This window comes from Haliotis rubra, unplaced genomic scaffold, assembly GCF_003918875.1.
Source record: "Haliotis rubra isolate DU_JTF1 unplaced genomic scaffold, ASM391887v1 Scf1377, whole genome shotgun sequence".
Taxonomy (NCBI): domain Eukaryota; kingdom Metazoa; phylum Mollusca; class Gastropoda; order Lepetellida; family Haliotidae; genus Haliotis; species Haliotis rubra.
In genome coordinates this window covers 39,299-55,207 of record NW_025765311.1, presented here as the reverse complement: position 1 = coordinate 55,207, position 15,909 = coordinate 39,299, and the positions used below count along the sequence as shown (strand labels likewise).

The 15,909-nt window shown below is 40.4% G+C and overlaps 1 protein-coding gene and 1 long non-coding RNA gene across 2 annotated transcripts; both read left to right on the top strand.

Moving 5' to 3' along the window:
* The first annotated feature begins 4,588 nt into the window (after positions 1-4,588).
* On the top strand, positions 4,589-12,754 carry LOC124268382. Its single transcript, XM_046703351.1, has 8 exons — positions 4,589-4,728; positions 6,465-6,575; positions 8,648-8,821; positions 10,271-10,538; positions 10,817-10,987; positions 11,333-11,354; positions 12,319-12,447; positions 12,731-12,754. Exons 1-8 carry the CDS (start codon positions 4,668-4,670, stop codon positions 12,752-12,754), a joined length of 960 nt encoding a protein of 319 aa, XP_046559307.1. The 5' UTR covers positions 4,589-4,667.
* Positions 12,755-13,091: 337 nt separating this feature from the next.
* LOC124268383 lies at positions 13,092-15,560 on the top strand. The gene is made up of 3 exons (XR_006896265.1): positions 13,092-13,147; positions 13,249-13,377; positions 15,412-15,560. It is a non-coding gene; the product is annotated as an uncharacterized LOC124268383 (long non-coding RNA).
* The last annotated feature ends 349 nt before the right edge of the window (positions 15,561-15,909 follow it).

The following is a 15,909-nucleotide window of genomic DNA, read 5'->3' as shown; positions in this document are numbered from 1 at the left end:
AATGTAGAAATTTAGGACTTTATTCATGGTCTGCGTCTAAATTATGTTCAAGACGTTGTTTTGTTAATAATCCATGCATAAACATGTCACCACTCGCCAGTGATGTGAAATATATTCATTTCTTTCAGACATTTTTGCTTAAAATGACATCTCCTATATTTATCGATCATCGATCGATATTAAGTTTACGATTATCGATCTCTATGATCTATATCGATAGCCAGCCCTACTATAGATATATCAATCCGGAACCTTGCTAATGCGAACACGGTTTTTGTTTGTTTTTGTTTTATTAGACTGGCTTTTTCTTCTTTTTCTAGATGCAGATTTTCCATAGTCACTCCTAAACAGAGTTATAGATGTCTTTATCTTCTTTTCTAATGTAGATATGAACAAATCAATATTTGTGTAATCCAAATTTTATTAATTTTAAACCGACCGATCCAACTTAAGATTATGGTCGCTACGCACAACACATAAGAAAATATGTCCTTACATTGAATGCACCTGCAACACCCTTTCGAAAGCTCTCTACTTCTATACACTTACCTGTAAATACCACTGCTTGAAACTCACATGCAGCAGACAGCAATATGGTCACGTACAGGGAAATAAATATATACCACATTTCATTGGAAAGGGATTTTGCTATCATTGAGTATATAACCTGTGAAATATGAACATATATGCTACTCACACTTTGCTAAGGATCACAAAAATTCACAACTTTACTTAAACGTAGATTCATAATTTGAAATTGTATCCATTTAAAACTGGATACATTATAACATGGTAACCCCTCTTTAGGCAAACAGCCACTTTAATCTTGCCTTATGCACCTGATACACGAGTGACCATAAAAATGATTTTCATGGCATGGCAGCGATTTTGCAAATCATGGAACATCACTGAAACACCTGTCAATGGTAGGTATGGGTTCCACGAGATGAAATGACTACCTGAAACCTAGGATCCATGCTTACAACAAGCTTAGATATTTAAACCAAATTTGACCCCACATCATAGTTTTCTGTTGAATCCATGTTTCGATCCTCAGCGAAGTGTGAGTAGTATAATACCGGGCAAAAAATGTATAAGCTTGGAAAATGGATTTCATAATTTTTGTTATAAATATACTTCTCATCCAAAGTTTACACTCACTAGTGTAAATGTAGCCACTTACTTCAGGCAACTGTTCTGAACTAAATTTTGCAAAATATTCCATACTGTTTAAAGGTGCTGCTTACACATGAACTGATGTATTGTAAAACAAATTCATAACGTTGAAAAGATTATTGTCGTAAGTTCAGTAAATGATGAAAATCAGTGAAAATGGCGAATTCTTAACAAAACTGTACACCAAAACGCAGCTGTTCACATGCACGATATTTGCACATGCTTTTCAGCAATTTGATGCATGATCCTCGTGCAATTTATCTGCATAAAGTTTGCAGTTGGTTCCCCAAGTTAGTGTAGAAATCAACCTTCGATGTAACCATATATATATACATAACATATAGTGAGTGCTTTAAGTGAGTCTAAACTTTTAAAGAGAAGTATATTATCAAACTGTCACCAGGATGGTAACAGTCGCTGACACACGTCAAACTTAAGGTCCAAATACCAACTTATGATACCCGTATCAAATACATCACTAGCAAATAACCATTCTTGTTGTTTCCTTTAGGCACCATGAAATAAAACATAGGGGTATATTTTCTTTTTCGGTGTTATATTACAAAAATGATAATTTATTTGTTTGGGTTTGGGTTTGTTTTTGTAGCCTGAAAAGAAAATCACAAAACAATTGTCAGTATTGTGTCAGTTACAAGATTAGGTCAAAAATTAATTATGATCCCCATATGAAATAAACAATATTGAATAACCATATGTTGTTGGTTTTGTTTTTCACCCGTGAAGGTCCGGGTGAGAATATTGATCTTCAGTAACCCATGCTTGTCGTGAGAGGCGACTATCGGGATCGGGTAGTCAGGCTCGCTGACTTGGTTGACACATGTCATCGGTTTCGTTTTCTGCCAGTTAGAGATGGGTGTAAACATTGCTTTACCCGATAGTTAATGTGAACATGATTTTTCAACAAATGTACATTTCAAGGCATGATATATATATACTATTCGTAAGTTTGACATATATATGCACACCGAAACAGGAGACGGGATTAAATTCCAACACTACAATCCAACAATAAAATTTGCTACGGAACCAACGATCTCAGCTGACAAAACCCACGAGACTGGTGCCCGAACGCCTCATAGCAATATCGATTAGTAGCCATTTTGAAGATTTTCTGTCATGGCCGTTTAATCGAGCAAACAAACTTTAGAAAACTGCCAGAGATGCCCCGAATTAAAGTGTCTAATGAAATGTGAGAACGATGAATTATGACATTAGCGCTGAGTGATTATGCCAGGGACGTGATTGTGTGTTTGTTCAGGCTCCCGAGAACATTGTTCTCTGTTTGAACACAACACGTGCTTGCGTCGAGGATGTTGTCAGAAGTGAAACTTGCCCTAGTCGATCTCAAATATTAATACAGATAAAAATATGAGGACATATTAATCCAAAAGTCGAAATTGCTGTCGCTGATGACCATTGTTTCAACAACATCGATCAACTTTTGTCTAATAAACGCTGAACAAACAAAAGAGCTAATAAAACGGTAATATTTTGATCTGTTATTGAACTTCTGAAATGTTTGACAAACTGATCAACACGTGTTGCTTTATTTAATGAGGTAATGGTCCCCGTCTCTAATAATCATGGACCTCAAAGGTATTTTCGTTTCGGACGGAATGGTTGCAGAATGCTCGGCAAAAGTGACATGTGCATCATACACATGACACTGGTTATGTTTCACCACATGGGTAATAAAACCTGATTCACTCACTAACCGTCACGTCATTTGTATAACTAGTTCAAGCTTATTGTCCTCCTGTGGGGGTATGTAAGTGCCAAAACATTCAAAGTAAAGTAAAAAATACCACTTTTTTAAAATGTAGAATACATGTTATTTTATTTTATGGCTAGTTTGTCAAAAATTGCTAATAGCTGAACGGATGGTGTAAATCCTGCTAGGGTCCATGCAGGAAGCAAATGTACTGTAAGCCCCCATAGTCCCTGGTATGGTGATCTACCTTCAGTTGTCAATATTATAGCCTGTTTTATATCGTGTTGACCTGTATAGATAAAATATTTTAGGTTTAATTACTAGTTTTTCATCTATGTCTGTGATATTTTAGTTGTTTCCCTGTCCTTCGTTGACAGGTGTTTATAATTCATTTTTAATTATTATAAAATAACTTGATTTAGTCACGATATGGCTGGAATATTGCCGATGTGACTTAAAATCTGAACTCACTCACTTGTTCAAGCGCAACTCCCATAAGTTACAAGGACGCAGTAATTTGAACGATTTATTGATGACAATGCTGAATGTAAATGGAAGTAACTGCTTACATTACCTACCTGTCCAAATTATACCGAGATCAGAATAACTGATCTAAAAGCTATTATACGGTTAACGGGTATGACCTTTATTATGAGTAGAATATTTGTATCAAAATGTTCATGTTCTTTGATCTACATTTCAATCTGTGAAGATCCGGGTTACAATTGGTCTTTAACAAGCTTTGTCGTAGAAGGCCACTAGCGGGATCGGGTTGTAAGACAAGTTGTCTTGGTTAATGCACGTCATCGATTTCCAGTTGCGTATGTCGATGCCCATGCTGTTGATCACTGGATTGGCTGGTCCAGATTTTATTATGGAATATTGCTAAGTGCAGCGTTAAACAATAAAGAAAGAAACAAACATCGAGTCTGGTCCACACAATTCGGTGATTTTTTGGTTTTTACAAGTGTTTTTATGGGATATTATTGTGACAGATGCAAATAAATCTTTGCTAATATGATGCGATGACACTCATTAACCACAGTGTCCCCTTAGCCCCTATCACAGAACATAAGTTTATTGCTTTTCGGGCGAGGAGTAAATGCATAATGAACAACAAGATGATAAAAAATAGATTAACAGGGCACGGATAGACGGAGCTTCACAGGGATTATTTTAAAGAGAGGCATTATGTTTTAGTACTATCTAAACAGGAAGCACTGAGCATGGATAAATAAATATCGATTCTAACCCGTTCTTCGCGGGAAGAGTGAGTGAGTTTAGTTTTACGCCGCACTCAGCAATATTCCAGCTATATTGCGGCGGTCTGTGAATAATCAAGTCTGGACCAGACAATCCAGTGATCAACAGCATGAACATCGATCTACACAGTAGGGATACGATGACATGTGTCAACCAAGCCAGCGAGCCTGACCACCCGATCCCGTTAGTTGCCTCTTACGATAAGCATGGGATGCTAAAGACCAATTCTAACCCGGATCTTCACGGGTAGATTAGTATATTTAAAATTGGGCTTATCGCAGTCATTTGGTATATAAATAGTCTACTCGTGTTAAGTTCGAATGAGTACCAGGGGTGTCAGATTTGACCCCAGATGAAGAGCAGATTGTTATAACTACATCCTGTTTGAGAACCAATTACATGTCACAGGACCGTCAGTGCGTGACCCCCGGGACTGCCACCAGATGAGTGGATGTGGCATATAGCTGGGGACGTGTTGACATAAGTCACAGTCACTATGGATCTACACATAGGCCTGTTGGTGATTATACTCGCCGGATTCCAGATCGCTCATTCAGGTAAGTCAGTATCATCCGATTCTTTGCATATATTTCTCATATGACAGTTGGACCTTTATTTTTTTATTTGATCTAAGACCCTATCTATTAATGTCTAAATATACGAGGTACAAAGGTCATGCCGTGATATTGTCATGACACTGTTAATCTAGGCTGTCCGCCGTATGTTTTATCACTTAAGTCAATGGTGTAATTGTAGAGAAAGTTTTATGTTACCATTGGCGTCATGTTTTTAATTTCAAGGAATAAACCAACACAACAATGAAAGGTAAGGGATTCTACACCAGGGCTCCAGATAATTTTTCAACATCAGAAGTATGTACTCCTTATTCAACACAGAAGTACTGGAAAACCTGGAGTATCAGTGATCTTGTGTTTCGTTTCATGTATGCACCACAACATTGCTACTCTTTTGTACACAGGTCAATAAATAATAAAGCAATACTTTTTCAGATAAACACGTCTGTAAATGATTCTAAGACCGTACACCATTGCTGTAGTATCTGCTACGTTTTCTAAATTATTTCCATACGTATCGTGCATATTTTGTATCCGTACATACGCCGATACGCCCTTATCTGGAGCCTTGCTACAACAAAATATTATTCCAAAACTTAAAAATGACACTTTAACAAACATGCACGCATCTTTTGAACCTGAAAACATAAAAACATATGTCCACTTCTTGCTGTGATGTAATCACAGACAATCACATGATGGTCAGAGGCAGATTTTTGTATTTGTCTGTTGTTTAACGCAACACTCAGCAACATTCCAGCTATATGGAATATAGGTCTGTAAATAATCGAGTCTGGACCATACAATCCAGTGATCAACAGCATGAACATCGATCTACGCAATTGGGATACGGTGACATGTGTTAACCACGTCAGCGAGCCTGACCACCCGATCCCGTTATTCGCCTCATACGACAGGCATATTCTAACCCGGATCGTCAAGGCTAATGTTATAACTAACATGAGATCTTAGTTCTCGCGAACAAGGAAAACACAACAACACCCAATAACCTTTATTTACTCTGTGGGAGCATTAGCAGTGGTACATGGCCAGTACAAATAATTAACACTTATAAACATAACGCAACCTATGGCACAGGAATATGACAAATCCATAAACACTAAAGATTTTAGATCTTAACTAAAAATGAGCATATATGAATATGATGAAGTTTGATAATTTGTCGATAACAGGTATTCTTTGTTTTTAGTTCAAAGGTTTTCCAAACTTAAAGATGATTGTCCCATCATACTATGTCAATAAAATCAGCTCGTTGATTGGAAAGCGATTTACAATAAAAACATGTAGCAGAACTGGTCACCAATAACATGACATAATACATGCTTTCCGAACATGCAATTTCGAAAAGGTCAACACGATTATTCGTAACGGGCTGGGCGACTGATTCCGTCATAATCATGGCCTATCGCTCGTTTCAGTTGGATAAACATTTGAAACGAGAGAGACTTTTTACAGCCCGTGGAATATTTCAAACCAAGTGTGAAATGGAAATCGCCAGTTGGAAACTAGTGTTATAATACCCTTTAAAGCTAATTATTGATTGGCTGACGTCGACTTCTTGTAAGCAATTTCATTGGTCTGTCAAAGAAAAAAGCTGTTCGAACGCGACATGTATTATGATATTCTTGGATTTTTGCTTATCTACAGCAAGAATTAAGATCTGATTATTAATGAGACTTGTTATCATTTGATCACAGGTCGGATCAGACGACAAATTCCAGGCAGTGATTTTGCCTTGACCTTTGATTGGGATGACCTTCTGCGACCTTTAACCGAGGCTGATTATTATCACTCCACAGATGCTGCAGGTAGGATGGTTTTATCCACGTTGAAGTTCCTTATAAAGAAACACTATGAACAGTTGTGTTTAATTGGAATTTTGGAAGTTGATTAATAATAAGAAAGGTATGATACTTTATGGGTCGCAACATCTTTATTATTACCATTTTTCCCACCCATCTACAATGAACTGATAAAAACAACAGAACAGAGCAGTCCACTCTTCATTGTGCCTGCACCCTATATGTTGTTATATGGGATTAAAGGCCACAGCTCACAGCATTTCTGGTTATAGGCTGTTTAATTAAAGTTGGCGCCTAGTGGTTAAAGCGTCCGCTCGTCACGCCTAAGACCAGGGTTCGATTCCCCACATCGGTACAATGTGTGAAGCCCATTTCTGGTGGACCCGCCGTGATATTGCTAAAAAATGGCGTTAAACCATACCACTCTCTCAATTAAACAGTGAACTGTTTTGCTAAGATCAGTGCTGATGTCAGCTGTGTACTGTTTGGTCCGTCTCGTGAACAGGCTGCTTACTCCTATTGTTGCCCCATTATTGCCAATAATAATTGTAGTTGTTAATCCCCTTGATACATATCCTCATGTTGTCTTACTTAATCCCTGTTACATGTATATGAGTCGGTTCCATGCTGCATGACTTCACTCTTGCTTTACAACGGTGTAAAAATCTATACCGAAACGTCGCATCAAAATATGAAAAAGACGTTGTCCTCCAGAAAATATAACACCTTTCTAAACCTCCTGTGAAGCTGTGTATCTTCATGTTCACGAATGTTGTCAAAGAGGTATGTATTGTATAATTTATGCATTCTGTGAGAGAGAAATACTTCATATCGTTCCACTTTCTAAGGTTCGTGGCTTTCTGTTAAATCTAATGCACAGAAAGCAACTCACGGCAGCTGAGAATTGTTTCCCGGCAACTACACTCCCTGTCACCGCTGCTGATAAACGGCCATATGGATAAGATGGGTTTGTTTTGCGATTTGCCAGTGTCCGTTCAGTATTAGTTTGAATCACTATATTGTTTCCAATACCTTTGCTTTTTGTTTAAAGTTTTATAAATTTACACCCGGACAAAGAAAGAAAATCTCCCCATGATCTGAGTGAAGCTTGTTATGTCACCGTTAATTTCACCTGTAATGCTTAAGATGATCACGACAATGGACCACTGTATGTGACATCCTTCAGTGTTATCTAGCGTCAAATGGGGCACCATAACAAAGTATTTAGTCGACTGAGTAGAAAACATTACTAATAAACGCTTGGAAGAACCTTCATATGACGCCAACTCGAACATAACGCACTTCCTTGATTAGTGTATAGACAGCCATTTGCTACGTGTCTCGTCCTGAAGCGACAATGTCTGCCCTATTGATGTCTGTGTACTAGAACCTTGAGAAAGCGTTTATACGTTCCGTTTGGTATCAATGTGGTAGGGTCTGCTTGGGAACATGGACGTAGGATCCGTTTGGGATGGTAGTAGGTTCCATTTGGCACTATGGTGGTGGGTACAGATTGGGAACATGGAAGTAGGTGCCGCTTGGATCATGTTTGTAGGTTCCGTTTTAGCTTGGTCTAATGACAAAAGACTTGTTATCTGGGAACCACCCATTGGTCGGACGACAGTACATTCCTGCTCCTTTTTAGTGACGGGTAACTGAGGGTGTGGCGGCACAGGCGTTGAGCTAATTAATCTCGGATCCAAATAATCTTATGGGGGAGGTTAGGAGAGGACATGGGGATGTATCTAACGTGACTGCTCACACGACAACCTGACAGATATTGAATACAAATGCCCTGGCTCTAGTTGTTGCATCACATTCCGACAAACGTCGGAGTCAATAGGCTGCATCTAACAGAATAGGCGTTTTATGTTATTTCAAACGTTTACATGTCAAGCTTCTTCAGGTGAAAGAGTGACAGTAGATTTGCGAATATTTAAAATGAATGCCATGTCGATTGCCAGCAGCTGATACCCGCGTTACAGTGGTAAAATATTCGTTACTGTTTGTTTCCAGGCTAATACAAACTTGCTGTTTGACATTCAAGCTTGAACTTACGTTATACTGTTTTAATGAAGCCTTTGCCCCGATGAATGCGCCTGGTGGGCGTCCAGGCCATTCCACCTCCACCAACACGTGTAGCGACATCCGGGGAGTTCCTGCGCAGTTAAGGAGCGCAAGCAACATCAGACCGAGTGGATTGTCGTATTTCTACCAGAAATATACAGAGGCGTATGGGATACCCGTATTAGGTGATCTTATCTTTGTTTGTTACTAACACCGTCATCAGCAATATTCCAGGTTTATGGCGGAAGTCGGTAAATATTGGAGTCTGGACCATACAATCCAGTGATGAACATCATGAGCATTGATCTACGCAATTGGGATACGATAACATGTGTCAACCAAGTCAGCGAGCCTGACCACCCGATCCCGTTCGTCGGCTGTTGCGACAAGCATGGGTTATTCACTTGTCCTCTCGTTTGAAGTCGGTTGTAAAATCGATACCATTCTGGAAAAAACGTTCTCAGATCAGAATTCATCAACTTGTGTCAAAACCTTCAGAGGACCCTTGCACGGCAAGGTGGCGCAACTTTGCATGTCATATCAGTGACCTTTACCTTTATATTCCTTAGGAAGCAGTGTTCGTCAGCAAGCCATACCAAACGGGATCGAGTGGTCAAGCTCGCTGACTTGTTTGATACATCGTATTGGTGCATGACATCGTTTCAGGTGCTCATGATCTCAATCACTGAATGATCTCTTCTGATTATGTACAGGATGCTGTCATATTGCTCAGTTTGGCGTTAAACGAAGTTCACAAATTAACATACCTCCGCGTTAAGCCTGGAATATTGCTTACTGACGCAACACAATAACGGCAACAACAAATGCTATGGATTTCACTCATAAAACTTAATTGAATACTTTTGAGTTCTTTGGTTGTTACAATCTACACTTCTGTCTTAAAAGATCCGATGTATATCTCATAGTTTTTCACTGTGTATTAATATAAATAGCGGCGGAGTTTGACTTTCTCTTGTGGTCTTGAGTATCTATGACTTGGAACTGGACATGAAGATTTCTGACTTGGACCTGGACGTGAAGATCTCTGACCTGGACTTGGACGTGAAGATCTCTGACCTGGACTTGGACGTGAAGATCCGGGTTACCACTAGTCTTCAGCATCCCCACAGTGTTTTAAGGGGCGACTAGGGGGAATGGATGAATATGCTCGATGACTTGGTTGACGCATGGCTTGGTATCCCAACGGTGGAACGATGCCAATAATGTGAATCTCGGGCTTATTTATCCAGACCCGATTATATACTTCTCATAGAGCTGAAATATTGCTCAATGCGATCCAGTGCAAAAAAAGAAAGAAAACAAAACAACAAGGAATATTACAAGGAAATTCTTTGCCTTTGCTTTATACTTCTGGCTGGTTTCTTTAATACTTGATTTGGCGAATGAAATTTTTAAAAATTTGGTCAAGATTGAAACCATCAGACAAATTTGTTTTCCTTCTGGAGAAAAAACCCATTTCAGTGATAAATAAGATCAACAGATGGTGGTACGTGGGACGTCATGCGAATGACAAATCTTTTATATATATATTTCTTATAGTTCTTTTAAGCATGCTTATTGTAATTTTGTATACTATTTATTTTTCAATCCTTGTATACCCGTATGCACCGCAGGTTCCGTTAACGTCCCCGACGACGCTCTTCGCCGCGCCTGTTACATTCTTCGCTTCCTCCTCGCCGACCACAGCGGTGTCCGGCAGTCCTACTACCGACTGTCGGGGAGGGTGGCAGTGATCGGAGCTCGGGAAGGGACGGTGTCCATTCCGGAACATGCTTGGCTTGGCCCCGCCTGGAACGCCCGAGCACGTGGACTTGGGGCGACGGAACACGCCCCCGTGTCAACAGGAGGCGAGGAAAACATCCTTTGTTACAATATAGACAGGTAAAATGACAATGATTTCTACCCGACGAAACTGTTGAAAACCTTTCTCAATTAAACAAAACCCGAGAAGATCCACAAAAGAAGGGACGTAACTCTTCATGTGCTACCCTCGGCTATTCTAAGGGGATGCTTCTACCGTGCGATCACACGGTTATGGTATCCTGTCTAAAATTACTATTTTGAAAGAAGTTAAAAAGAGACAGCAAAGTATTTGAAAATGCTTCTTGAACTTTATGAGAATGTGAACGATTCAAGTATTGTCCATAATATGGCATCAGGTATCGGTTCGAGGACATCTTCCTGCACGAGTTCGCCCATGGCATCCATCTACTCGGTGCCAAGTATGCCATCCCAGGTTGGCAGAGTCGTCTACAGTCGCTCTTCTACCAGGCCAGGTCTGCCGGTAGGTGGCGCAGGACGTACGCCATGACCACATTGAAGAATACTTTGTAAGTACAAACATATCGAGTATGAATGAATGTGTGTGAGTATGACTGTACGTGGCGCGCGTGTTTGTATGCGTGTGCTTGAGAATGCGTTCTATGCAGTTTTCTGGCTACATGATAACAGCTTCATGATGATAACAGCCAATAACAATAACAATGTCGCCTATCCAATCCTCATTTCAGCCAGATCTTATCAGCCAGAACTATGGTGGCTGTTGACTCAGATTACGCAGGTTGTCTAAACACATGGTACAAAACGTTTCTGTTCATTCAGAGAAGTTGTGGAACTCGAATCATCATTATAGCATCTGTCAAAGTGAATGCCTGCACTCTTTGTAACCACTTCAGGCTCCCGATCCACAACGCCTTCGTAACGATGAGACCTATTCGTAAGTCAGTGCTACATCATTGGCTTACGAAAGGCGTGATCTAACTGTGACTGTGAGTCGAGGAGCAGACACCATTTTGTTTACATGTCATAAGGTCGGTAGCGAGCTTATCAGCTTATTAATTTTAAACCCCTTTAACATGGCGGTAAATATGCTGTATGCTTCGCTCGAGGATAATATGGTCTGATGTACCCGTGCCACCCGAGCCAGTAGGCGATCACTTATATTATCTTACCTTCATGTGAAATGCTTTAATTTCAGTGGTCAATGACTCTTTAACAAGTTTCCGTGTCACAACGAGGGTGACAACTGGAAAAAATGTTACCCGTGGACACAGTAACCGCCAAAATCTCCGCCGAGAAGCTGTATTGCTTACAATCGTATGACGTCATAATATGACGCATGCAGTGTCCGGAGTTCGAAAACCGTTCGATTAGCTGTTTTTGAGTTCACTATGTACACATTTATTTTGTCGACTTTCACGACTAAACTATTGAATACATTGCATCTTTGACACACTCAAGACAAACACAATTAGCCATTTTTATAGCAGTTTTACGCTTGTCAGAATATGTTTCACTGATTTTAAAAATCCAGTCGAGAGGCAAACGCCATTTTGTTTACATGTCATGTAGTCGGTAGCGAGCTTATCGTGTTGAACATTCAACATGGCAGTAAGATAAATACGTTGAAGCATGCAACTTATATTATAAAACAAGAAACATCGGATCAAAGGAAGAATGTCAGTGTATGTGTATACTTTATGTTTGTGTTCATCTGATAGTCGGTCATCTTTCAGTTATTCATTTACGTAAATTTTCACCACATTTCCGCTTGGGGTGCCCAATGAAGTCGGCTTCAGTTAATTACCGAAACTGGTTATTTTCTTGAATTGTCGTATTCTATTGACATGTGAGTACAGAGATTGTCACCATTTCTCTTCAGGCGGAAGGGACACAAAGCTACTTCAACGTCAACGCTTACTCCACCGTCCCCAACGGCATCCACAACCGCGTCAACACCCGCGAGAAACTACGGCAATACGACCCCCAGCTGTTCTCTCTGATACAGGAGGTATTTCCCTGCGGGAACACGTACCTTAGAAGATGTATGGCAACCCGAAGTAAGCAAAATGTCATATCCATTGTTATTGTGCTTCACGTGGACGCGACTGGTCCAGATTATCATGTTTCAATCAAGACTTAAATATGTTTTTCCCCACATCCAAAATTAAAATCACGAGTAACGATCCCAAGCATTCAGCTGTTACAGTAACTGGCTACCAGATTCCTGTATTCTGATAGTATAATTCGAATAAGGGTAGTTTTATGTGATGTGTTTCCTGCTAATGTTGCAGATGCTGAGAGAAGCCAGCGTCTGATGATGGACTGCAACACTGGGGGCGGCGGCACTGGAAACGAAACCGAAATCGGAACCGGAACTGGAACTGGCACTGGAACCGAAACCGAAATCGGAACCGGAACCGGCACTGGAACTGGAACCGGAACCGGAACCGGAACTGAAACTGAAACTGAAACTGGAACTGGAACTGGAACTGGAACTGAAACTGAAACTGAAACTGGAACTGGAACTGGAACTGAAACTGAAACTGAAACTGAAACTGAAACTGGAACTGGAACTGAAACTGAAACTGAAACTGAAACAGGAACTGGAACTGAAACTGAAACTGGAACTGGAACTGGAACTGGAACTGGAACTGGAACTGGAACCGGAACTGGAACTGGAACTGGAACCGGAACCGGAACTGGTTCAGGTATGAAAGTCTATAATGGGATGCTTCTGTAATACACGGCCAAACTGGAAGCCTCAAGAATTTAACAAAAAATATTTGAATAACACTTATGGCTGTTTTAGGCAACTGTCTGGACAGGAACCGCAACTGCAGGTCATGGGCTTCTCTAGGAGAGTGTGGCTCCAATCCTCGCTACATGAACGTGTACTGTAGACAAAGTTGCAACAGATGCTCAGGAGGCGGAGGAGCAGGTTCGACATGGAATTTTACCCATGATCTTTCACTTTGTAGTGTATGTCTAGTGTGACATCAGTAGATAGAGTTGCGTCCGTTTGGCGTACCGGTATCCTATGATCATTGGTACAAAATCAGCATTCATTATTAATAAGAACCTTCTTTTGTCAGCACTATACCTGTCCTTTGAACTCGTGAAGATCCGGGTTAGAATTGATCTTCAGTAACCCATGCTCGTTGTAAGAGGCAACTAACGGATCGGGTGGTCAGGTGACTTGGTTGATACATGTCGTCGTATCTCAATCGCATAGATCGATGCTCATGCAGTTGATCACTGGATGGCCTAGTCCTGACTCGATTATTTACATATAGCCATTTATCTTGCCTCACACATTGGCTGAGCGCTCTAATATTATTTTCAATGTACCCCGCTTACAAGCGAGTAACCTTTTCTATGTACCCCGCTGGGAATGCCAAACTCATTTGGTACTTGGTAGTAGTATCTTTTTATCTCGAATAACATTGAATCATCTATGATGTACGTAAATTACCGATGTTTTGCGAATACAAATCGATGGAAGGGAGATAACTCTAAATTTGTTTTTCTTGTCGTCTGGTACTCCATACTATGATTCCATACCCGTGCTTCAAACAGTTCAAAATTACCTTTGAGGTGTTCGGTAAGATAAATTCGTTGTTCACTGGAATCGAGGGGGCCATGGGCTGACGTACCCTCGATGTTTGTTTATATTCCCCTGAGCCCGAATGACTACTGCTGAGTGTGGCGTTAAACCACAGACCACAGGGCTAAAATCTGCCATCAATGTATATACTGTCACTGACGGGTCTTTGTACTATTTATAGCTAAAACACATGGAATTATCATGAAACGGCCGTCCTATTATCAGAAATTTGCGGGCTGCTGCAAATGATATTGGACCGCTCAACCTTAACGACGGGCCACTATCAGTTCTGTTGTCAAGTGACGTCATAGTGGGTGCGTCGGTTCATTCGACTTTGGCTTTGGACTGGCAGATATTCTGGGGCAAACAAGTCAACGCAACCCGAATTCCCGCTTTAAATAGCGGTAATATTGGCTTTCTTGCTGGTGCTAACCTTAACAATTGCACTATTAACTATTACATGGAAGTTGGTTTTGAGTCAAATTCCTTCATTGTTTCCTTTTTTCTTTTCAACACAAATTCCATGTATTTTAGCAATAATAACGATAATGCTATTTTTGAGGGCATTATGATCTGCAGAAGCCCTCGTTTTTTTCATTAATTAATGGAAGACCTCGGACTTCTGAAAATGATAATGCCCTCAAAAATAGCATTACCCTTAATAAAAGGAAAGGGATTAACGAGGTCAAACACACCAGGTTCGTTTCAGCGCGAATTCAACAATACTCACTGTATTTGTCCCATTTAAAGTATGCACACATTTCAAGCCAATAGATTTACCAACAAAATGAGACATACAGCACAATAATCGAAGAAGTACTTTGGGAGCTAGAATCTTCTGAAGCTCGAAAAATCGTGATTTCTCGATTCCGAGCCAAAATCCCTGCTCAGAATTTGTAGCGGTAACTCACCCATTTTCTTCTTTATTTCACTGTATGCACAAACGACATGCACCAAAACATGTTGAACCGAGGGCGCCTGTCAGCGCGCTAGTCGCCATTCTTTTGGAGACACTTACATCTCACTGTCATAATGAGTTTACGTACATTTAGTCATCGCAAACAGAATTGTGTCGTGCCGTTCGCCATTGACGAACTTGGTCTTAATCTGCCCCGCACTGAAAAGAGCAAGGTTGGCTAAAAAATAAAATATGTCCCATCAAATCGCTGACTCATTGACTGACTTACCTTTAAAATATAGGGCACTATTTCATGCCGAAGAATATCGATCGTTACCGAAAATTGTCGATTTTTCAAATTCCATGTGTCATTTATGCTGCCTTTATTGGCATTGTAGGTGTGAAAAACGTGTTTGTAATTGTGGACAAATTGCATAAACGAGAATACATTTTCATTCTTGTATTTCTAGGTGGATCCTGTGTGGATGCAAACACCGACTGCAGGAGCTGGTCGATGATGGGGGGAGTGGGGACGGAACCCCGGCTACATGTTGTCTTCGTGTAGACTCAGCTGCGGTCAGTGCTGACCATGTCCGTGCAATAAACCAAACAACATGCACTTGACTTGTCATTTAGGAAGTTATCAACCCTTACAAGTAGAGGTTTGTGTGATCACTATCGTTAGTAGTGAGTGAGTGAGTGAGCTTTTTTCAATAATCTAGGATTATCATGGCGGGAGATACACGAAATCCATGTATCCATGTTTAGAATCGAAGCTTGGTCTGCGGCTCGGTGAGTGAACAATTTAACCACTGGGCTTCCCCACCGCCTCTGTCGTTAAATAGAGATGTGAGGACTTAAATTTGAGGGTCACGTCACAACGAACTTTCCATAAAACCATGCCAACAATATATGGAAAGTGAAGGTCGGAATACGTATTTCAATCACGAAACCTCGAAAAATTTAAC

What these genes read in the sequence shown, in the direction of transcription:
- LOC124268382 (XM_046703351.1), top strand. Translation starts at nt 4,668, where the DNA reads ATGGATCTACACATAGGCCTGTTGGTGATTATACTCGCCGGATTCCAG. An exon ending in GTATGGGATACCCGTATTAG is followed by an intron (nt 8,822 to 10,270) that starts GTGATCTTATCT and finishes TATGCACCGCAG; the next exon opens with GTTCCGTTAACGTCCCCGAC. An exon ending in TCCCGATCCACAACGCCTTC is followed by an intron (nt 11,355 to 12,318) that starts GTAACGATGAGA and finishes ATTTCTCTTCAG; the next exon opens with GCGGAAGGGACACAAAGCTA.